Source organism: Cavia porcellus, unplaced genomic scaffold, assembly GCF_034190915.1.
Source record: "Cavia porcellus strain 051 isolate PalLab524CR breed Dunkin Hartley unplaced genomic scaffold, mCavPor4.1 scaffold_21, whole genome shotgun sequence".
Lineage (NCBI taxonomy): Eukaryota > Metazoa > Chordata > Mammalia > Rodentia > Caviidae > Cavia > Cavia porcellus.
In genome coordinates, this window is record NW_026947504.1 from 5,301,491 (window position 1) to 5,319,833 (window position 18,343).

The 18,343-nt window shown below is 54.0% G+C and overlaps 1 protein-coding gene across 1 annotated transcript in view; it reads left to right on the top strand.

The window, feature by feature from the left end:
* Wnt3a (Wnt family member 3A) overlaps positions 1 to 16,350 on the top strand; it is a 31,937-nt gene extending 15,587 nt beyond the window's left edge. Inside the window, exons 3-4 of the mRNA XM_063232161.1 lie at positions 7,507 to 7,772; positions 11,061 to 16,350. Of these exons, the coding sequence (XP_063088231.1) occupies positions 7,507 to 7,772; positions 11,061 to 11,540 (746 nt within the window). The 3' untranslated portion in view covers positions 11,541 to 16,350. The remainder of the gene's footprint in view (positions 1 to 7,506; positions 7,773 to 11,060) is intronic.
* Positions 16,351 to 18,343: the final 1,993 nt, after the last annotated feature.

Below are 18,343 nucleotides of genomic sequence, written 5' to 3' on the forward strand. Positions count from 1 at the left end.
TATCTGAAAGCCACCTGCCGGTAGAGCTGCCTAAACCCAGCCATTGGAGTGGGACACTCTCCAGCCACCACTGTCTCCTCTCAGCCTCAGCCTCAGCACCCTGCTTCTTCTCTCTCCCATCCCCTTTTCCCCTGGTCTCCTTGCAGCGGAGAAATAAGGTCTTGGAGCTCCACACCCTTACAGGTTTAACCAGGGACTTTGGCCCCTCCTGCACCTGTACCTGCCTGGATCTGGGAGGAAGGGGCCCTCCAGGAGCCCCAGAGGCTGCTCCAGGATTTGTGGAGGCCCCACCTGCCTGGAGGGCTTCCCAGTAATCAATCTGATTGGATTAGGGTCAGAGCAACCCTAATCATGTCAAAGGTCACCCAGGCTTTGTGGCCCAGGCCTCAGGGTGCCTGGCCCACCCCTGCTGAGGCAGCCTTCTGGAACAGAGTTTAACATCCACCAGCCACTTCGAGGAGGGGGCAGTCAGCTCTGTGTGCATGCATGTGCGTGTGTGTGCGTGTGCACCACACATGTATGTAAGCAAGTATACGCAGGTCTTCGTTCACCTGTGTGCCTGTATGTGCTTGTGTGGGGTTGTGTCAAGTGTCCCATGCATGTGGGTACTTGTGCATTGACAGGTGTATACGTGTGTATGCATGTGTGTGAATGTGTGAAGGAAGTACTCTACCTACTGCTTCTGTCCCTCGACTGTGTCCCTGGGCTGAGCCTCCAGCAGGCTGCTCACCCGCCTGGCCAGAAGCATCTGAAGAATTCAGAGTGCCTGGAGTGTGGGTGCAGCTTATCTATCCCCAGCGCCCAAGGGTGGCAGGCGACACCCTCTCTTGACCTCAGGAAGGATGAAGGGCATCTTGGAGGTGGGAGAGAGTCAGCCAGGTGGGGCTGGCAGGCAGTGTCCAGGATACCAGTGCAGTCTCCTATGGCTCTGGGGCCAGCAGTGTGGGCTCTGTAGGGGCCAGTCCTGCTCTTGGCCCCCACTGTACCCCTGCAAGGCACCCCTCCTGTGGGAGAAGCCTGCCCAGCTGGTGCTAGCCAGATGGCCTCTGCACCCTGGAAGGGTAACCCGCTCCCCTGGTCCTCAAGATGCTCCCTGCCTTCTGTTGCGGCCTTCACTCTGGGGCCCTACATGACCTCACCGGTCTGGGTATCACCTGTCTGCATCCCCTGCCTGGGTTGAATGAGGGCTGCCCCCCATAATCCCTAAGGTGAATCTGTTCCATGCACACCTTGGTGAGACTCCCCAGCTGCTGCTGGACTCCTTAGGTCCTAGGGGTATGCGTGGGTGCCAGATCCCTAGGATGTGCTAGGCACCTGGACACCTGCCCTCTGCTGCCCAGCCGCCCTCCCATCCCTGCACCTGTTCCCAGTCCCTCTGGGGGCTCAAGGGGGAAGGTCAGCTTGCTTGCCTCTCTCCTGATGCTGGCTCCATCCTGGCAGCCCCTTGGGAGGTGGTCCTCATTCCGTCCTGTGTGTCCCTCTGCCAGGGCGCGGGGGCGGGGGGGGGGAATAGCAAGGGCAGCTTTGGAGGGAAACAGCGTCCCCAAATCCAGGTTGTGACCCCTGATCCCCCATCTGAAAGTGTTGCGGTTCACGCGGTATTGGAGGTGGGGGCTCCCAGCTCTGGGGGCCTCTCTGGTATATCATTAACTCTCCACCGCGGGAGAGGGACCCCTGCCGCCACCCCACTGTGTCAGGCTCAGAGCACAATGTCCCTGAGACGACGACAAGATTAAGCACAAGGAGAAAGGGAAAATGCTGCTGGCGATTCACACGCCCTCCGGGGGTGTTGAATGGAGGTAGCTGAATAGGGATTTCCCCTCGCTCCGACAGCCCGGCGGGCAGCACATACCTCCGGGTTGCTATGACTGGCCGGCCATCGCCTAATCACCGGCCGGGGGGAAATTCATATAAAATATCGCAGGCCATTGTGGGCCTAACGCGGCGTGACAGCGCAGCACAAAGCTGGATTCATCAGCCCAGCGGGCCAGCGAGGCGCCTGGCCGTGCAGGCCGCCAGGCGGTGTCAGGGGCCACGGCCACGCTGGGGCGCGGGCACATTCCGCTCTCAGGTGGCTCCGGGGCCTTTGTGCCCATGTGATTATCAAATGCCACCGAGACACCCCCTTGGGGCACTGGCTCCTCCTTGGCCTGCAGAGGGTAGCAGACAGAAGGGAAGGTGGCAGTGGTCACTCGTCGGCACCCACCACCTTGGCTCTGGCACTGGTGCCCAGTGCCCACTGTTCCAGAAGCCACCAAGACCCTCACAGAAATGGGGACCCAGGAAACTTAGGTTGGGGCAGCTCAGCTGGCAGTGCGACAGGGCCCCTCAGGCTTCTGCCTGTCTGGGCCTCTTGCACCAGGAAGAGTGGGGCACCTGGGGTTCAGGACCTGGGATGAGGGGCCTGTGACTTCTGGGACCCTCCGTCACTGTGTCCCTGAGGCCAGACCCTAGGCAACAGCCCCCTTGTTTTGCCCTTGGTGGGCCTGGAGGATTTGGGAGGGACTGGGTCAGGCTGAGGGTCTCCAGAGCTTTCCTGAAACCCGCCTTTGTGCCCTTCTGAGCTGAGGGGGCCCACTGGTTCACATAGCTCCCAAAAGAAGGATTCAAGCTCCAGGTACCATGAGAAAAGGCCACAGCTCTGCCTTTGTGCAGCTCTGGGCACAGGCCTGGGTGAGCACAGAGCCCTGCAGTTCCTACAGATCAGTGGTCTGGGACACCAGGACACAACTGACAGGCAGAGCCCACCCCAGTCTTGGGCCCAGAACCACGAGACCCTCCTTCAGGCAGAGGCCAGCTAGAGACCCCATGACCATGGACTAGGGGCCAGCAGCGCTAGAAGGTACAGTCCAGCCCAGGGAGCCAGAGCTGAGCTATCTCCGCCCTCTGGTCTGGGCCCATCAGCAGAAGGGTACTGAGACATCATCAACTCTGAAGCTGATCCCAGCCTACACCACTGGGCTTGGTCCCTAGGTGGCCCTACAGGGATGTGTCCCCAGTACCATGGCAGAGCAGCTTCCTTGTGGAGCAGCCCGGCTGAGCAAGTCTCCTAGGCCTTCCCGGGTCACATCTGTCCCTCAGACAAGCCACACAAGGTTCCTCAGGGTGAGGGTGCATCTATCACAAGTGGCTCTCCCTCTGCCCCAACCTCCACCAAGCTCTCCCTTGGCCAGGCACAGAGCCAAGCCACATAGGGGCTTCCTGTCTTCCAAGGCTGGGCCAGAATCTACAGCAGGAGCATGGAGAGCCCATGCACATGTGTGGGAGGCTGCAGAGACCACTTAGGATGCCTTTGTCCAGCTCCACACTCCCTGCTGAGTAGTCTGGCCCAGGGCTGACCCTCTCCAGGCCTTCTTTCGTTCTGGGCTGTTCTGTCTTCTGTAAATCAAGGATGTACCTCTCCCACTGCACCCCAGGCCAGGGCAGCCTCCTGACTGAGCTCCTCAGCATCTGCCTTCCATATGCACAGGGGTCCCTGTAGCTGACCTCCTGGTGACCCTCCATGGATGGGCACCCAGGGGTAGGGGAGGCTTTCTGTTCCCTTAGGGCACAATCTGCACCATGAGCTGTGGGCTTCAGTCAGCTTCACGGTGCCAAAGAAGGACAAGGACCTTAGAATGACCATTGCACATGCTGTTCCCCAGGTAGGGACTTGGAAGTAAATCCTACCTTTCTGATGTTCAGAGATCTTTTTCTGAAAATGCAGTCAGTATTTTTTATGTTTTAGGCTCTCTCAACAAAGTGCAAATGTGTGGCTGTCTTCTTTCAGTGCCCCGATAATCGTCTGCACTTAACAAGGCCAGAAATCCAAAACTGAAGAAAGGAATTTGCCTTGAAAGTCCTAAGCCTCACAGAGGCAAAGTAACTGCTTGGTACATCTTCTGCTTGCTGGCATCTGAGTGTTGCGTTTCCCTCAGCTATGACAGCGCCCACTGTCAGCTCTTCTTGCCTCCTCAGACAAAGTCTCCACCCTCCACCCGCTATTTACCCACCCATCCCACCGTCCACCCACCTGCATCCATCCATTGTCCACCAATACGTTCATCCATCCACCCTCACATCACCTCCAGGCCCAGCTGTGTAACCATCCACACATCTATCACCCATCTACCCACCCCTCTTCTGTCTCCCGTCCCTCACCTATCCACCCATTCCTCATCATCCATCCATTTATTCACTATCTGTCTACCCCAGGCCCACCCCAGAGCTCGTCACCACGCCTGACTAGTGCCCTCCTCCCTACACTCTCCCGGGTCATCCATAGGCTCCCAAAGGCAGGTGACTTAGCGCAACCCAGTGCAGAATATCTGACTAAAGCCAATGTCACTGGTACCAGAAGTAGAGGCTTCACCCATCCACCTTCCTCCTCAAGGCAGGAAGGATCGCTCCCTCCATTGGACAGTGAGTCACCACCAGAAACAGAACTTCTTTCAGAAACCCTTGGCTGTTAGCAGTCTGCCATACTGATGAGCAAGCCATGAGCCATGTTCTTGAAGCTTTCTTATCCTCAGTTTTGAGGCTGGGCATTTTGCATAGTACTCACCTCATACTTGCAGTCCGTACCTAGTATGGCTCATGTGGATTCTCATATCATGGATGGACGGATGGAGATATAGAATGATAGATGAATGGTGAATGATGGGTAGTGGACAGATGAATGGAAGGATGAATAGGTGGATGATAGACTGATGGATGAATGGATGATGGGTAGATGCTGGATGAATGAGTGGTGAGTGATGAGTAATGAATGGGTGGCTAGATGGATAGAAAGAAGGAAAGACAGATAATTCAGAAAATTAACACTTTGCATGAATTCAATCTTGCTGTAGGATGCCACAGTAAGTTTCTGGAGAAGGTGGCTTCCTAGATGGATTTGCTTTTTTTTTTTTTAAACAAAGTCTCACTATATAGTCCAGGCTGATCTTGAACTCGTGGCGATCCTCCTGCCCTAGTATCCCACCAGATTTGCCTCTTTTACAGAATAGTTTTGTCACACGATTCCCTTCTTCCTTTCCTTACATTTGACTACAATATGGGAAGAGTTTTGAGTCTAAACAGGCTTTCACTAGCTAGAAAAGAATGGTGGAAATGTTGAGACAACCCAGTATTTATACCATAGCACAGCTATTGCTGGCCACATTAAACCAGACTTCAGTATGTGATTTCTTTCTTTCCTTACTAGGTCTAGTTCTCTTCTTTTCACTCAAAAGAAGCTCTTTCTGGATTCTTCTTGGCATATGCAAATGACCAGCTCTACTGTTCTTGTGCTTTGGGACCATTATTAGGTGAAACAAGGGTTACTTCAATACAAGTACTATGACGTTGCAACTATTGGTCTGATAACCTGGGGGCACTAGGCAACAAGTTCAGGACATCTTGGACAAGGCACATCTCAGAGGGGACAGAACAAGAGTATGAGATTTCATCACCACTCAGAACAGTGTGCCACTTAAAATATAGGAAGTGTTTCTTTCTGGAATGTTCTATTTAATATTTTCAGACTGTAGTTGACCATGGTAGCTGAAACCTCTGATGGGGGGTCCACCATATTACTAAGTAAATTTTTTGTGATGGACACACCATGCATTTTTATCCAGCCACCCTTTGGTGGGCATGTGGGCTTGCAACCCACATGTGGGCAGTTGTGGTAGTTGGATGCTGTTATATTTGCTTCTGAGCCTGTGCCTGGGAATCAGTTTCGCCTACAGTAGAGACCTAGGCCAGGCAGCAGGTGTGTGCCAAAGGTTCTCCAAGGAAACTAGATTTCTTTCACCCAGCTGCATACAAGGTTGCTGGCCTCTCTATGTCTTGCTGACCCCTGAAGGCCTGGTGTCTTGATTCTGGCCATCCCCCCTGGGAATGAGATGGGCTTCATTTGGCTTTGGTTTGTATTGCTCCATGACAAGTGGTATTGAGAATCTTCCCAAGTCACTGTTGAATCTGCTGTGATTTTTCCCATTTATTGCACCTATTCATGAAGCACAGTATTATATTTCAGTGTAGGAATACATTGTATAATGATCAAATCAGACTTTTTAGCATATGTCAAACATTTATTATTCTGCAAAGTGTGAGGTCATGAGTTCTATCCCCAATACCAAACATTCAAAGTCCTCTCTTTTAAATGTTTTAAAATATAAAAAAAAAATTATTCACTGTAGTCACCTCTGCTGATCTGGATCTGAAATTCCCCTGAGACCTTGAGTGTAGATGGCTGGGTCCCTGGTGCAGCAGTGTGTGGAAGTCATTGGCTCATGGGGAGTTCAGAACAGCATGATTCATAGGAGGTACTGGAATTGGTGGGAGGAGGCACCTGGTTGGAGTAGGTCTTTGGGGATATTCCTGGAAGTGTAATACATCCCTGGCCTCTTCGTGACTCTCCTGACATCCTGCACACCATCAGGTGGATTTGCTCCCCACTGTGATGTTCTGTCTCACAACAGGTCTAGAAGCAACAGAGCCCATTGACCATGGACTGGAAACTTGGGAACCATGAGTCAAAATAATTTCTTTCTCCTTTAAGTTGATTTTGTCAGATATTTTGTCACAGAAATGAAAAGCTGACACATCAATCTGAATTTATTCCCCACAGGAAGAAAGAGAAAAAGGGAAAAAAATACAAGATAGTTGTACTACTAGTTTCTTTTAGTTCATGGAAAAGAAAGGTTTGTGCCAGTATCATTTGGAGAATTTTTTATCCCCATATATTTTACTCTAAATAACTATTTTAAAAATAACAATACTCAATAAAGTAATTATTGTTATTCTTCTATTTTTTTTTGTGAAATTTTTATTTTTTCCGTAAAATAAAAAAGTATTCCCCTTATCTCAGTGCAATTCTGTAGTTTGTTAATTTCTCCCTAACCCCCTGCCTTTTTCCTCTCCAACTTTCTACTTTTTGAGATCGTTTTTAGCTCCCACAACACGTTCTAGTCTCTCTATCCCTGATTTATTTCACTTAATGTAATGTCCTCCATTGTCACAAATGACAGATTTTCATCCTTTTTTAGGGCTGAGCAGTATATCATTGTGCATACTATTCTGTTCCATCGGTCAGCTTTTATCTAGTACCATGCTGTCTTGGCATAGTGCTAGCATAAAAACTCACTAATGGAACAGAATAGAGATGATAGATATAAATTCACACATCAACAGTCAATTGATTCTCAACAAAGTTTTGGGAAACATAAGCTTGGGAAGGGATAGATGTTTCCATATATCTGGCTAGGAATCCACATGCTGAGAAATGAAAGCCAACACTTACCTTTTGCCATATACAAAAACAGCTCCAACTGGACAGAAGACTTAAGGGGAAGACCTGAAACTATGAAACAGCTAGTAGCAAGCAGAGGTGATGCCTCAGGACATGACTGGGCAAGAATCTTGAGACCCAAGGCACAGGCAGCAAAGCCTCCAGCCCTTCGTCTGAGAAGCTCCCCTTCTCCTTGGTCCTAGCACACTGGGCCCTGCTCTGCCTGCTAACACCCATCTCTTCTTTCCCCATAGCCACCCGGGAGTCTGCCTTCGTCCATGCCATTGCCTCGGCTGGTGTGGCCTTTGCCGTGACCCGCTCCTGTGCAGAGGGCTCGGCTGCCATCTGTGGCTGCAGCACTCGCCACCAGGGCACACCAGGTGAGGGCTGGAAGTGGGGTGGCTGTAGCGAGGACATCGAGTTCGGCGGGATGGTGTCCCGAGAGTTTGCAGATGCCCGGGAGAACCGACCAGATGCCCGCTCAGCCATGAATCGCCACAACAATGAAGCTGGGCGCCAGGTATGTCCTAGGGCCACAAGAGCTCCCTGGGTGGGGTGATATCTGTGGTGACTAGACCAGAGGACTGTTCACCCACTGTCCAGGGATGTGTGAAGGCCAGGTCCATCTGGTGCATTCCTCCAAGATGACAAGACCACCTGTGCACTCAGGCTCATGGAAAGGAGGAGGGCTAAGGCATGGCCTACCCAGGTCACCCTGCAGGGAGACTGTGAGCAAGCCATGTAACATGGTAGGAATTTCTGCCATAAAGAGGTACACATATGGAAGGTGACCAGACAGAACAGGGAGACAGAGAGAGGGGAAGAAGATGAATGGATGGGATGGATAGATGGAGAAGGGAGCGATGGTGGGTAGGTGGATGGAATGGACAGACAGACTGACGAGACAGAGATAATAGGTAAACTGATAGATTGACAGATGCTCATAAGAATACGGAAAACAGAAGAACCAATGCAACAAAACTTGGAAAGCTTCTGCTTTTCTGCCCAGAGTAGTTTGGCCTTGCAACTCATAGAAGGAAGATTAGAGAGAGCGGCAAGAACTTGCTAAGAGATGCGCCTTGGACCTCTCAGACCAAAAGCACCTGCCACCCTTGGCAGAGAACAAATGTCCAAACACCGACTGCTCATAGTTGCAGCAGACCCCAGAATTGAGTCTGTAAGTCAGTGGAAGATAAGCTGAGGTGCAATCCAGGAATTTCTAGCATCCAATATCTTGAGAAGTAAAGATGACCATGGGTGTGGAAGTGGAGACCAGTAGACAGTCTGTTTTTAAAGCCTGCTGTAACCCATTGGCAGGGCTCCAGTGGAACAATTGGTTAGCACGGGACACCTATGTAACCCTCGTGAGCAGGAGCGGCCTCTCCTTTGCTGTGCAGACATCTGGAAGCTTATTCTCCACAAAGGATTAGAGGTGACTGTAGCCTGAGGGACACTGAGCACATCTGAGCCTGGGCTGCCACAGTGGCAGTGGCCTCTCCTCACATGGAAGTTCAGACCTCCATCTCTGTTCCTGATCTCCTGATGCCAGTAGAAGGGTGACCGCTCTCCTCTAGGGAATCCAACCAACCCAGAAGGAAAGGCCTCAGATACTGAAGCGGGGAAAGCCACAGCAGAAAAAGGCAGCTAGCCTCCTAGTCCATGTTGCCAGTGCTGCCATGCACGTGGGCCTTCAATAGGATGTCCGGGCTCACATGCACCATGAGTAGGCAGCCAAGTTGCACCAACACTACAGGAAGAGGGAAGGAAGCACACACATACATCCCACAGGAAGGCGTGCTAGGAAACAAAACTGAGAACTTCACAAAATGTCAGTGTCCCCAAACAGTAAGATTCTGTGACATCAGAACAGGAATATTAATTTTACATAATAGTCAGAGAGAAAAAGAATTAACAAAAACAAAAGTCTCAGCAAAAAGTTGAAAATTGTACATTCCCACAAGGTAAAAAAAAAAAAGACAGATGAAAATTGGTGAGGTGAAGACTGAAAATCTGGAATATGTCCTCCAAGAAAGACAAGGATGAACACAACGAGTAAGTTCATAAAGAAAGAAAGCAAGCAAATTTCCCAGAACCGAAGTTCTAGAGCGATTTGGCCCAGTCAGTAGGTGGATAGCAGAGAAGAAAGGACTGTGAAACGAAGCGTCGTGGAGTCAGAGCCTGCTCCAAGGAGAAGTCCTCCAGGTTCCAAGGATGGTGTTGGGACTTTATACAAAGGATCAGGGACTAGGCTCTCAGGATAAATACTGAAACACAGATGGACATAGGCCATACCTTTAGGAACCTAAGGGAAAAAATGGTTTCAAACCAACAGATCTCCAGCTAAATTATCAATTAAATGGCACAAGAGTGGAGAAAAATTTGTTTCCAGACACACACATTTCCCAAAACTTACCAGAAGCCCTGCAAATAGATGTGTCCTCTAAGGTAAAATCAATAGAATCAATATATATGTGAACATATTGAAGAGAATATTTTAACAATTAAGACAGAATTTGGGGCTGAATCAGTGGCAGGCATCTTAATAACAAAAGCCATGGAGGAAAGGGGACATCATCCTACTGTATCACTTGGCCCTGTGGAATCCAACATTTGACCTGGGACCAGACTGTCAACAGTGATTAGTGATCTCTTAGAAACTATGCCAAATAGGGTGAGGTGGAGAAAGAACTGAACATCCCCCTTGTGAGACACCAGTAGAGAATGCCTAATGCTCAAAAATGGATCTAGATTGCACAGTAAAACCCTGTCTCAAGGAAAAAAATCCAGAAGTGGCAGAGAAGCATGTCATCTGGCATAGATGTCCCCCAGAAGGCCTTAGGAACTCAGGAAAACTGTATGTGTGTGCGTGTGCGTGTGTGTGTGTGTGTGTGTGTGTGTGTGTGTGTGTGCGTGTGTGTGCATGGGCCAGAATTCCTGGGCTTCCTAACAGGTCTCAGTAACAGGGCTCTTTAAAGTATACATAACTGACTAAAAAAAAAAATTGGACAAGAGGCTGGGGAAGGAGAGAAGGCAAGTGGCACCTCCTCTTTGGAAAAGAGAGTTGCAAGGGAGGGAAGAACATGGAATCACACACAGTGGCCTGTGGGCAGAGGGGGGCCAGTGTAAGGGGCAGGACCGAGGAGGGCAGCTCTGGACACTGAACCTGGTTGAGGTCTTCAGCCAGAATAGTCCAAAACAAGCAGGATACTAGCCAGGGACCAGAGCCGCAAATTATTCAGCATCCAGGACTGAACAAAACAAACCACAGGTGAAACCCAGTTGATACTACATTGCATTTGAACTCTATCAGTCTGCTTTTTTCTTGCTATAACAAAATGCTGGGTGCTTTGTAGAAAATAAGGTTTCTGTAGCTCACAGTTTGGAAGGCTGAGAGCCATAGTCACTGAGGCTGTAGTGAGGAGTGGGTGGTACTTAGTGGGTCCATGGGAGATGTGGGTGTGGGTGTGGGGCACAGGGAAGAAGGTGCCCTTGTTAACAGCCTCTGCCAGGACCAATGGGTTCAGGAGGGCAACTCCTTCCTGCCACCCCCACTGCATTTTGACACAGCAGTTGAGGGAGGGCAGAGAGGGCACCCGGGGCCCCCAAAAAGCTGAAAGACCCCTGAGTCCCTGAGAAGGCTTAGAAGCCCCAAGTCTCTGGGAAGGCTGGGGGAGGGCCTAGCCATGTATAGCCCAAGGTCCTGGGTCCCCAGGAGGCTCAGGGAGGACGCTCTGCATCCCTCCTCGAGCCCTGGCCCGGTGAGGCTGAGGCAGGCTGGGCCCTCACGCAGCTCCCGCCCCCTTGGCAGGCCGTCGCTAGCCACATGCACCTCAAGTGCAAGTGCCACGGGCTGTCGGGCAGCTGTGAGGTGAAGACCTGCTGGTGGTCACAACCTGACTTCCGCGTGGTGGGCGACTTCCTGAAGGACAAGTACGACAGCGCCTCGGAGATGGTGGTGGAGAAGCATCGCGAGTCGCGCGGCTGGGTGGAGACTCTTAGGCCCCGCTACACCTACTTCAAGGCGCCCACTGAACGCGACCTAGTCTACTATGAGGCCTCGCCCAATTTCTGCGAGCCAGACCCGGAGACTGGCTCCTTCGGCACGCGTGACCGCACCTGCAACGTGAGCTCGCACGGCATCGACGGCTGCGACTTGCTGTGCTGCGGCCGTGGGCACAACGCCCGCTCCGAGCGGCGCCGTGAGAAGTGCCACTGCGTGTTCCACTGGTGCTGCTACGTGCGTTGCCAGGAGTGCACGCGCGTGTACGACGTGCACACCTGCAAGTAGGCTCCACACGGGGCTTGGGACACAAGGGCCAGGCTGAACAGGTGGGGCACAGCGGAATTTTCTGGAGGCGTCAGCTCAGGATGTCAGCGTCAGGCTGGCTCCGCGCCACGCCTCTGGACCTGGGCACCTTCTCTAGTCCCTCGCATCCTTCCTCTGCTGGAAGGTTCCTACCTTCCGATCAGGACTCCCCCGAACAAAGCCTGCAGCCTCCGCGTGCGCCCAAGCACTGAGCTCAGAGAAAAGGGCGCCTGCCTCTGCCCTGCACGCCACATGCGGACCCCCCACCACCAACCTGGGAATGCCCCTCTATCCCTGCCCAGCTGTCCCAGCTCAACCCACGGCTCCCCAGAGATGCCGGCCTCATTTTTGACGGTTAGGAGACTCAGGCCTCAGTGCAAGGGCACACTGCAGACAGAGGCCCTGAAGCCCTCTGTGGCCAGGACAGGCCTGGGGCGTCATCCAGAGCTTCTGATGAGCCGGCCAGTGAAGTAGCACCCACCCCCCACCCTCCACCCGGGAGAACTCTGCTTGGCCCTGCCACTGTGAATCGTCCCCTGCAGGCAAGAAGGGGCTGGCCAGAATGGGCTCTGCGAGTGCCAAGAGGACATGCGTGACTGTCCTTCCCTGGCATTTGGATTTGTGGTTTTAATTTTATTTCCAATGCTGCTATATCTACCATTCACTGGAGTTAGACAGATATGTTGTTTCATTTTGATTTTTTTTTCTTTCTATGAAAGAAATTATTCTAGTGATAGCACATGAGTTTCAAATGATGCGGAAAGTCGAAGAAGAAACAGTCCAATAAGCCTGTGGTTTGTACTGGAATTTTTCCTTTTATCTTGCCTGTTTTATATTTTTGTTACGTGTATTAACTGTATGTATAAGGAGGCTTCCTGTGATGTTTCCCCAAGTGCGGAGCTGTCCAGTCAGCCTGGCAGGTAACATTTCCTGTCCTCACATTTGGTGGGTCTGTAGAAGAGGTCCCAGCCTGAAGCATGGCCAGGTTTCCAGAGAAAGCAACTCGACCTGGGTGCTGAGCCTGAGGAGGAAGTGTAGGCCAAACTGGGGAGAGAGTGGAGTCGGGGTGGAGGATAGGGAGTGGCACCAGAGCCTTCAGTGTCCAGGACGGGAGAAGGGGCAGGTGAAGAGGCAGGCAAAGTGGTGAGCGGAGACCGCTTAGGGTTACAGCGCGGAGGGACCGTGGGCCAGGCCACCTCCCTGTGTCCCCGCCTACTGTGTGTGCCTATTCCCTTGGGCTGTGGTGTGGCCCGGCTGCTCATATCCTGGAAGTGGAAAGTCACCTGGACCCTGAGAGAGGGCTGGCTACCAGGTTGTCCACAGCTTTGGGGGGCAGTGGAGAGAGGTGGCCCTTCCCAGAGAGCTCTGTGCCCATCAGCCTTCCTAGGTGGCCCCTGCCTACCTTACTCAGGAGTGGATACATTGTGGAAACGGGTCTTACCTCTCCCTGTGGCCCTACCAAGGTCTCTGTTGCCTTCTCTGCCCTTCCATGCCTGTACCCAGATTGTCCCCACTTCCCAATGACCAGGCAAAGCCCAGGGCAGCAAAACCCAGGGAAGCTGGGGGAATGGTTGAAGGCAGCAGGTCCAGTCCAGCATGGTCACTCTGCACAGACACTTGCAGGCCAGCTGCAAGACAGGGCTGGGGGACGGGCCCAATGATCTTCCCCACCTCTGCAGCACCGATGGTGGATATGGCGGCAGTGATCACTGTGAACCCTAGGAGCAGGAGATCTATGCTACCTCAAGGCACTGGAGAGGAGCTGGGATCAGTTACCCTCCAAATGGGGAGGACCCAGACCCCCATCTCTCCAGGGGAGAGTGTACTGCTGGCCTAGGGGGAGATAGGCACACAGTCACCAGGCTGTGAGAGCCAAGAAAAGATGCAGCTTGGCACAAAGCAGTGCCCTGCCAGGCCCTCTGTCCCCAGCACAGGGTCCTCAGATCTGCCAGCCACAGGATGCCCATAGGAGAAGGCTGGCTTGTGAGAACATGAAGAGAGGAGTCTGAAGCTACACGTGACCTGCGGGGGCGAGGGAGGGAGGTCCTATGGGGTCCACCAGTGTGATACCACCCGATGTTATGCTTCCCTGGCTTTGTGTCACAATCATCCCAGCCTCCTCCAAGAAGTGTGGGGGTCAGAGGATTCCCAGAGTCAGTGTCACATGCCTAGTCAGGCCCCCATGACACCCTCACTGTCCCCCTTGGCCACCCACTGGAAGACTGTCCCCTATCCCCCACCCGTGCTGTCAGCTGTGTCTACTGTACCATATCCTGAGGACACCCAGTGTCCCAGCAGAGTGCAGGAGGAATAACGCCCTACACAAACAGAGGGCAAGGCAAGGGACAGCCAGGAGGACAAGGGTAGGGCCGGGAGTGGGCAGCGTGGGGACACAGGCATGCCTCAGAGGGTGGGCTGTGACAGGGAAGTCACTGGGACCTGGTCCAGACCTCCCAGCCTCACAGATAATGGAGCAGCAGTGCCCCATCAGACTCCTGACACGGGGAGCCGATGGCCCAGGAGCATTGGGATGGGATGTGCAGGAGTGTTCCACTCCCTTCCTGTGGCCTCAGAGTCCTACCCTATTCTGGGCTCTGGCTGAGGACAGGTAGCTTGGTACTTCCAGCCCACAGCCTCCTCCTCTGGGCATCTTGGCCCTGCTGCACCCCACTCTCCTGTGCCAAGCACACCCCAGGTCACTGGCTTCCCAGAGCAAGATGACCTACACCAGCTAGTGGGGGACAGCACTCCACTGTGAAGTAGAGACAGGAAGACAGGTGTCCACTCTCATTCCAGGTAGCAAGTCACCAGTGGGAGGGGACTGGCCCTGGACCATGACTGTAAGTGGGAGTCTCCAGGGCAGAGATTGGGTCCTCTGACAGGCCAGTCCCATAGACTTCAAGCATCCTGAGGCACTACAGTAGTTGGCACCTGCAGGGGTACCACTCCAGGGCCCCAGATGAGGATGGGTGTGACCCTGGGGGGAAGCAGGGCAGAGTCCCTTAGAAGTGGGGATGTCCGGAGACTGGTACCATGGAGGGAGCAGGACCACATATCCACTTCCAGACTGGGCCACCTTGGAAAGCCAAAGGCCCCTCACACCCAGGCTGTTTGTCCCACTTAGTCCGGGGACAGGGCAGCACTGGCCTGAGAACACCACAGGCTCTCCAGGGTGGCCGAGGGCCTCCATGCCAATGGTCTCTGTGGCCCAGGGGATGGTGTTAGGCTGGCCCTTCCCATCCACACCACCAGGACCCTGGGGTGCAGAGGGCAGATTCCACAAGCAGCTGACCAAGGAATAGGGCACGAACAGCCTCAGGGCCACAAGACAGACCCAATTAATAGCTACAGGAACCAGAAGACGAAACCATCCACCCTTTGGGCCTTTGAGTAGTAACTCTCAGGGGTCCTGCTGGCCTGAGCTGCCCACTTCGAGGCTCCTCTGGGGATTTACAGCCCCCTCCACCACCCCAGGAGGAAATGAGCTGGCTGGCCTGTTCACAGGTAGTTGAGACAGCCCACGAATAACCATATAAAAGACCCGGAGGTTGTAGCCCAGCCTCCTGTGAATCTCACACTCTGGGCTTTGAAGTCCTGGAGGGGGTGTGACCCACCCCTACCTGGGGCCCTCATGCTGATACCCTCTGCCTTGCCATGGACTCATTGCTTCTGGGTCTTGGGCACTTGGCATCCTCCTGCAGGAAGGAGGGGGTGATGTGCCACAGCTAGGTGGCAGCTGTGTGTGTGGGTGACTGAAGAGTCCAGGCCAAGTCACAGGGGTGAGCACCTGGGGCAGGAGGCATCCAGGAAGTCCCTGGGGCCACCCTGGAGAGGTGACCAAGCTGAAGTCTGTCCCTGGGCTGGGGAGGGAGAGAACTGGAACTCCTCCAAAGACAGCCAGGCTGCTCTGTGGGCCTCAGTTAACCCATCTGCATGGCCACTGTTGAGTCGGGCAAGGCTGGCCCCATCCTAGGGCACTGAGAAGGAATAACAGTCTCACCGCAGAGATTCCCTGTGCTGACACAGGCCCCTCCCTGGGATTCAGCATCTCAGTGGATGCAGAAGTGGGCATGGAGCCATAGCCCTGAGCTCAGAGCTGGGGTTTTCACGATGGGGTCTTGGTGCCAGGTAGAGTGCCAGGCACTCATCCCAAGAGGGAACCCTAGAAGGGGGCATAGAGACACCTGGATCCCACCACACTGTCCAGAGCTCTGGCCACAGCCCCTGCCCTCTGACCCTGGGGTTGCCCTTCCTGAGTGCCTCCACTTACTTGCCCAGGAGGAGATGGGACACAGCCCTGCCCAGGGGCCTGGCTGATGGTTGGGGACAGGGACCAGGGACAAGGCCTCACACCCTCCAGCTCTCTCCCTAACAGCCACCCACTCACCCTCTGGATCTGTCATTCTCCCTAGAGGGGCGCCCTGGGACAGGATCCTCGAGGTTACAGCCATCTCGTGGTAGGAACTAGGCACCACTAGGGTACCCCGTGCAGCCTTGCTGGGCCAGAGCACCAGCCAGGGTCCAGGCCTGGTCCCAGTCCCAGGGTGCCAGCTTTCAGGGTGACACCCCAGGCTCAGGTGTTGGTCCAGGTCCACCCAGAGAGTTGTATCATGTGCCCCTTGGTGACTGCTAGATCACTGTTGGACAAAAAGGCTGCTACCCTTCAGAGAAGCCCTGGGAGATGCCAGGAGTGTGGGGGCAGGGTGAGGAGGCTGGGGAAGCCTGGATAGGGTTCCCAGCCCAGCCCGGTACCGCAGGCCAGGCGCAGTTGGGTGGGCGGGCATTGGGAGGGCTGGACGCTTTCAGAGCTACTAATTGTTGTTTAGTTCTGCTCCCTCTACGCTCTGCACTGGCCTTTTCCCTCGTCTTTCTGTCTCTCTCTCACTCACTTTTTATTTGAGCTTTCACAGCCATGGTAAATAGTCATTTGGCTCTCAGGGCCCTGCAAATTGGTGTTTATGGTGTGAAGAGAGGAGGGCCTGTCCCCTAAACTCCTTCGGGAGGAGGGAGGCTGGGAGGCGCAGAGGGCATCAAGGCCAGGTGGGAGTGGGTGGCTGGGGCCTTGTCCATCCCCTAGCTGGCCAGGAAGGGTGGACGTGGGGAAGTGAGGTCTCAGTGCGGGAGGAGGGGGTGGGGCAGGACTTGCCCTGCAGCTGCTGCCAGGAAAGGTGGGCAGGCCAAGGCAAAGCCCCGAGCTGTTGGGCTGTTGGTCGAGGACACAGGGCAGCACAGGCCTTGCCTCCTCTTCATCCCCTTGTGTGCTCTGGGGAGGTTCCTGGGTGGTTGTTGGAGTTTGGAGCAGACCCAGAGGCAACACAGGCTTCTTTCCCAAGTGTTTTTATTTTCCAGGCCTATATCAGGAGAAGCAGGCAGCCTTCTTGCATGTCCTTGGCTCAAGAGCCTGCCGTGGCTTCCCAGTGCCCATGGGACAGAGTCTAGGCTCTCAGATGGAGCCCCCATGGTCTGGTGCTCTGGGTCTTGTGGCCTCTAATCTGTGGAGCTGGAAACTAAGCCCCAGGCAAGGACTTCAGCTGGTGTCTTCCTGACCCATCCACAGCTGCCTTGGCCTCAATTTCTCCAGCCTTGGACATCCTGGACCTCCATGCCAGCTTCTCACCACCTTTGACAGGGCCATGTCCTCTGACCCCATTGTTGCAGACCCTGTTCAAAATCTTCAGAGGTGCTCACTAATTGCAGAATGAATTCCAGCCCCTCTGCCTCTCCTGCCCACCACCAGAGCCCATCACTGTCCCGGAGACTGTGGAAATTCATGCCGGCACCGAGAAACCTGGAACTGGCAATGAAGGTGGCCACTGCTGCCCTGGGACCACAGGGCTTCTGCAGCCACCACCCCCCAGGCTCCCAGCTCCAGTCAAAATAGCTCTCAGCAGCCCAGCCCTGGAGCAGGCTGAGTGGGCCACAGCCACATTGCCAGAGCTCTGCAGAAGGTGCCAGTGATCCAGGGTGGGAAGGTGAAGGATCCCCATGCATCATGGGTGGCTTCCAGCTACTAGGATGACTCAAGACAGCCAAGGACAGTATAAGTGGAACACAAGACCTTGCCAAGGCGAGCTGGGCTGCAGCAGACAGAGGATGGGGCAGCACTGGGCTCTCCTCCCCATAGATCCTCCTGTGGCTCTCGCCTGGCCAGGCTCAGAGAGGACAGCAGACAGGTGACCCTGGTCAGGACAGGGGCACTTGGCCCCAGAAGACACCTGAGAGGAGGATCACAGCCACTGCTGGTGCTCCATGGAAAAACCTCCTCTGTGTCCAAGTAGGTGGTATCATCAAGTTCCTCTGTTCACCTGCCTGTTGGGGGATTGGGCATGTCCAAGGCCATGAAACAGCTTCTCCATCAAACTACAAATAGGTCCTATGAAAATACTTGTTCCACGGTCACTGTTGGGGACATTGCAAGTGGAGCACTGCAGGTGGGATGCTGCAGCGGTGGTGGTGCAGGCAGGGACAGGGCTGCTGTGACAGGTGCCACACGCTTCCGTCGTGCTCCCTGCCTCCTGCCTCCTGCCTCCCGTCCTGGTTTGGCATCCAGCTTAACTGCTTCCTCCCCAGATCTCCTGCTCCCCTTGCTCTGCCTAAACTCTGATGATGCTGGTACTGGTCCTCTGTGCCAGCCAGGCAGTAAGTGGACAGGACTATCTCTGTTCTAATTTCCTCCCTGAGCCAGCAAGCCCAGGAGCAGGACTCAGGAAGAACCAGATGACTGGGTGAGCCTTCCAGCGGCCTGGGGTCTGTGTTCTGGGCGCCCTGCCTGGGGCAGGGTGTCA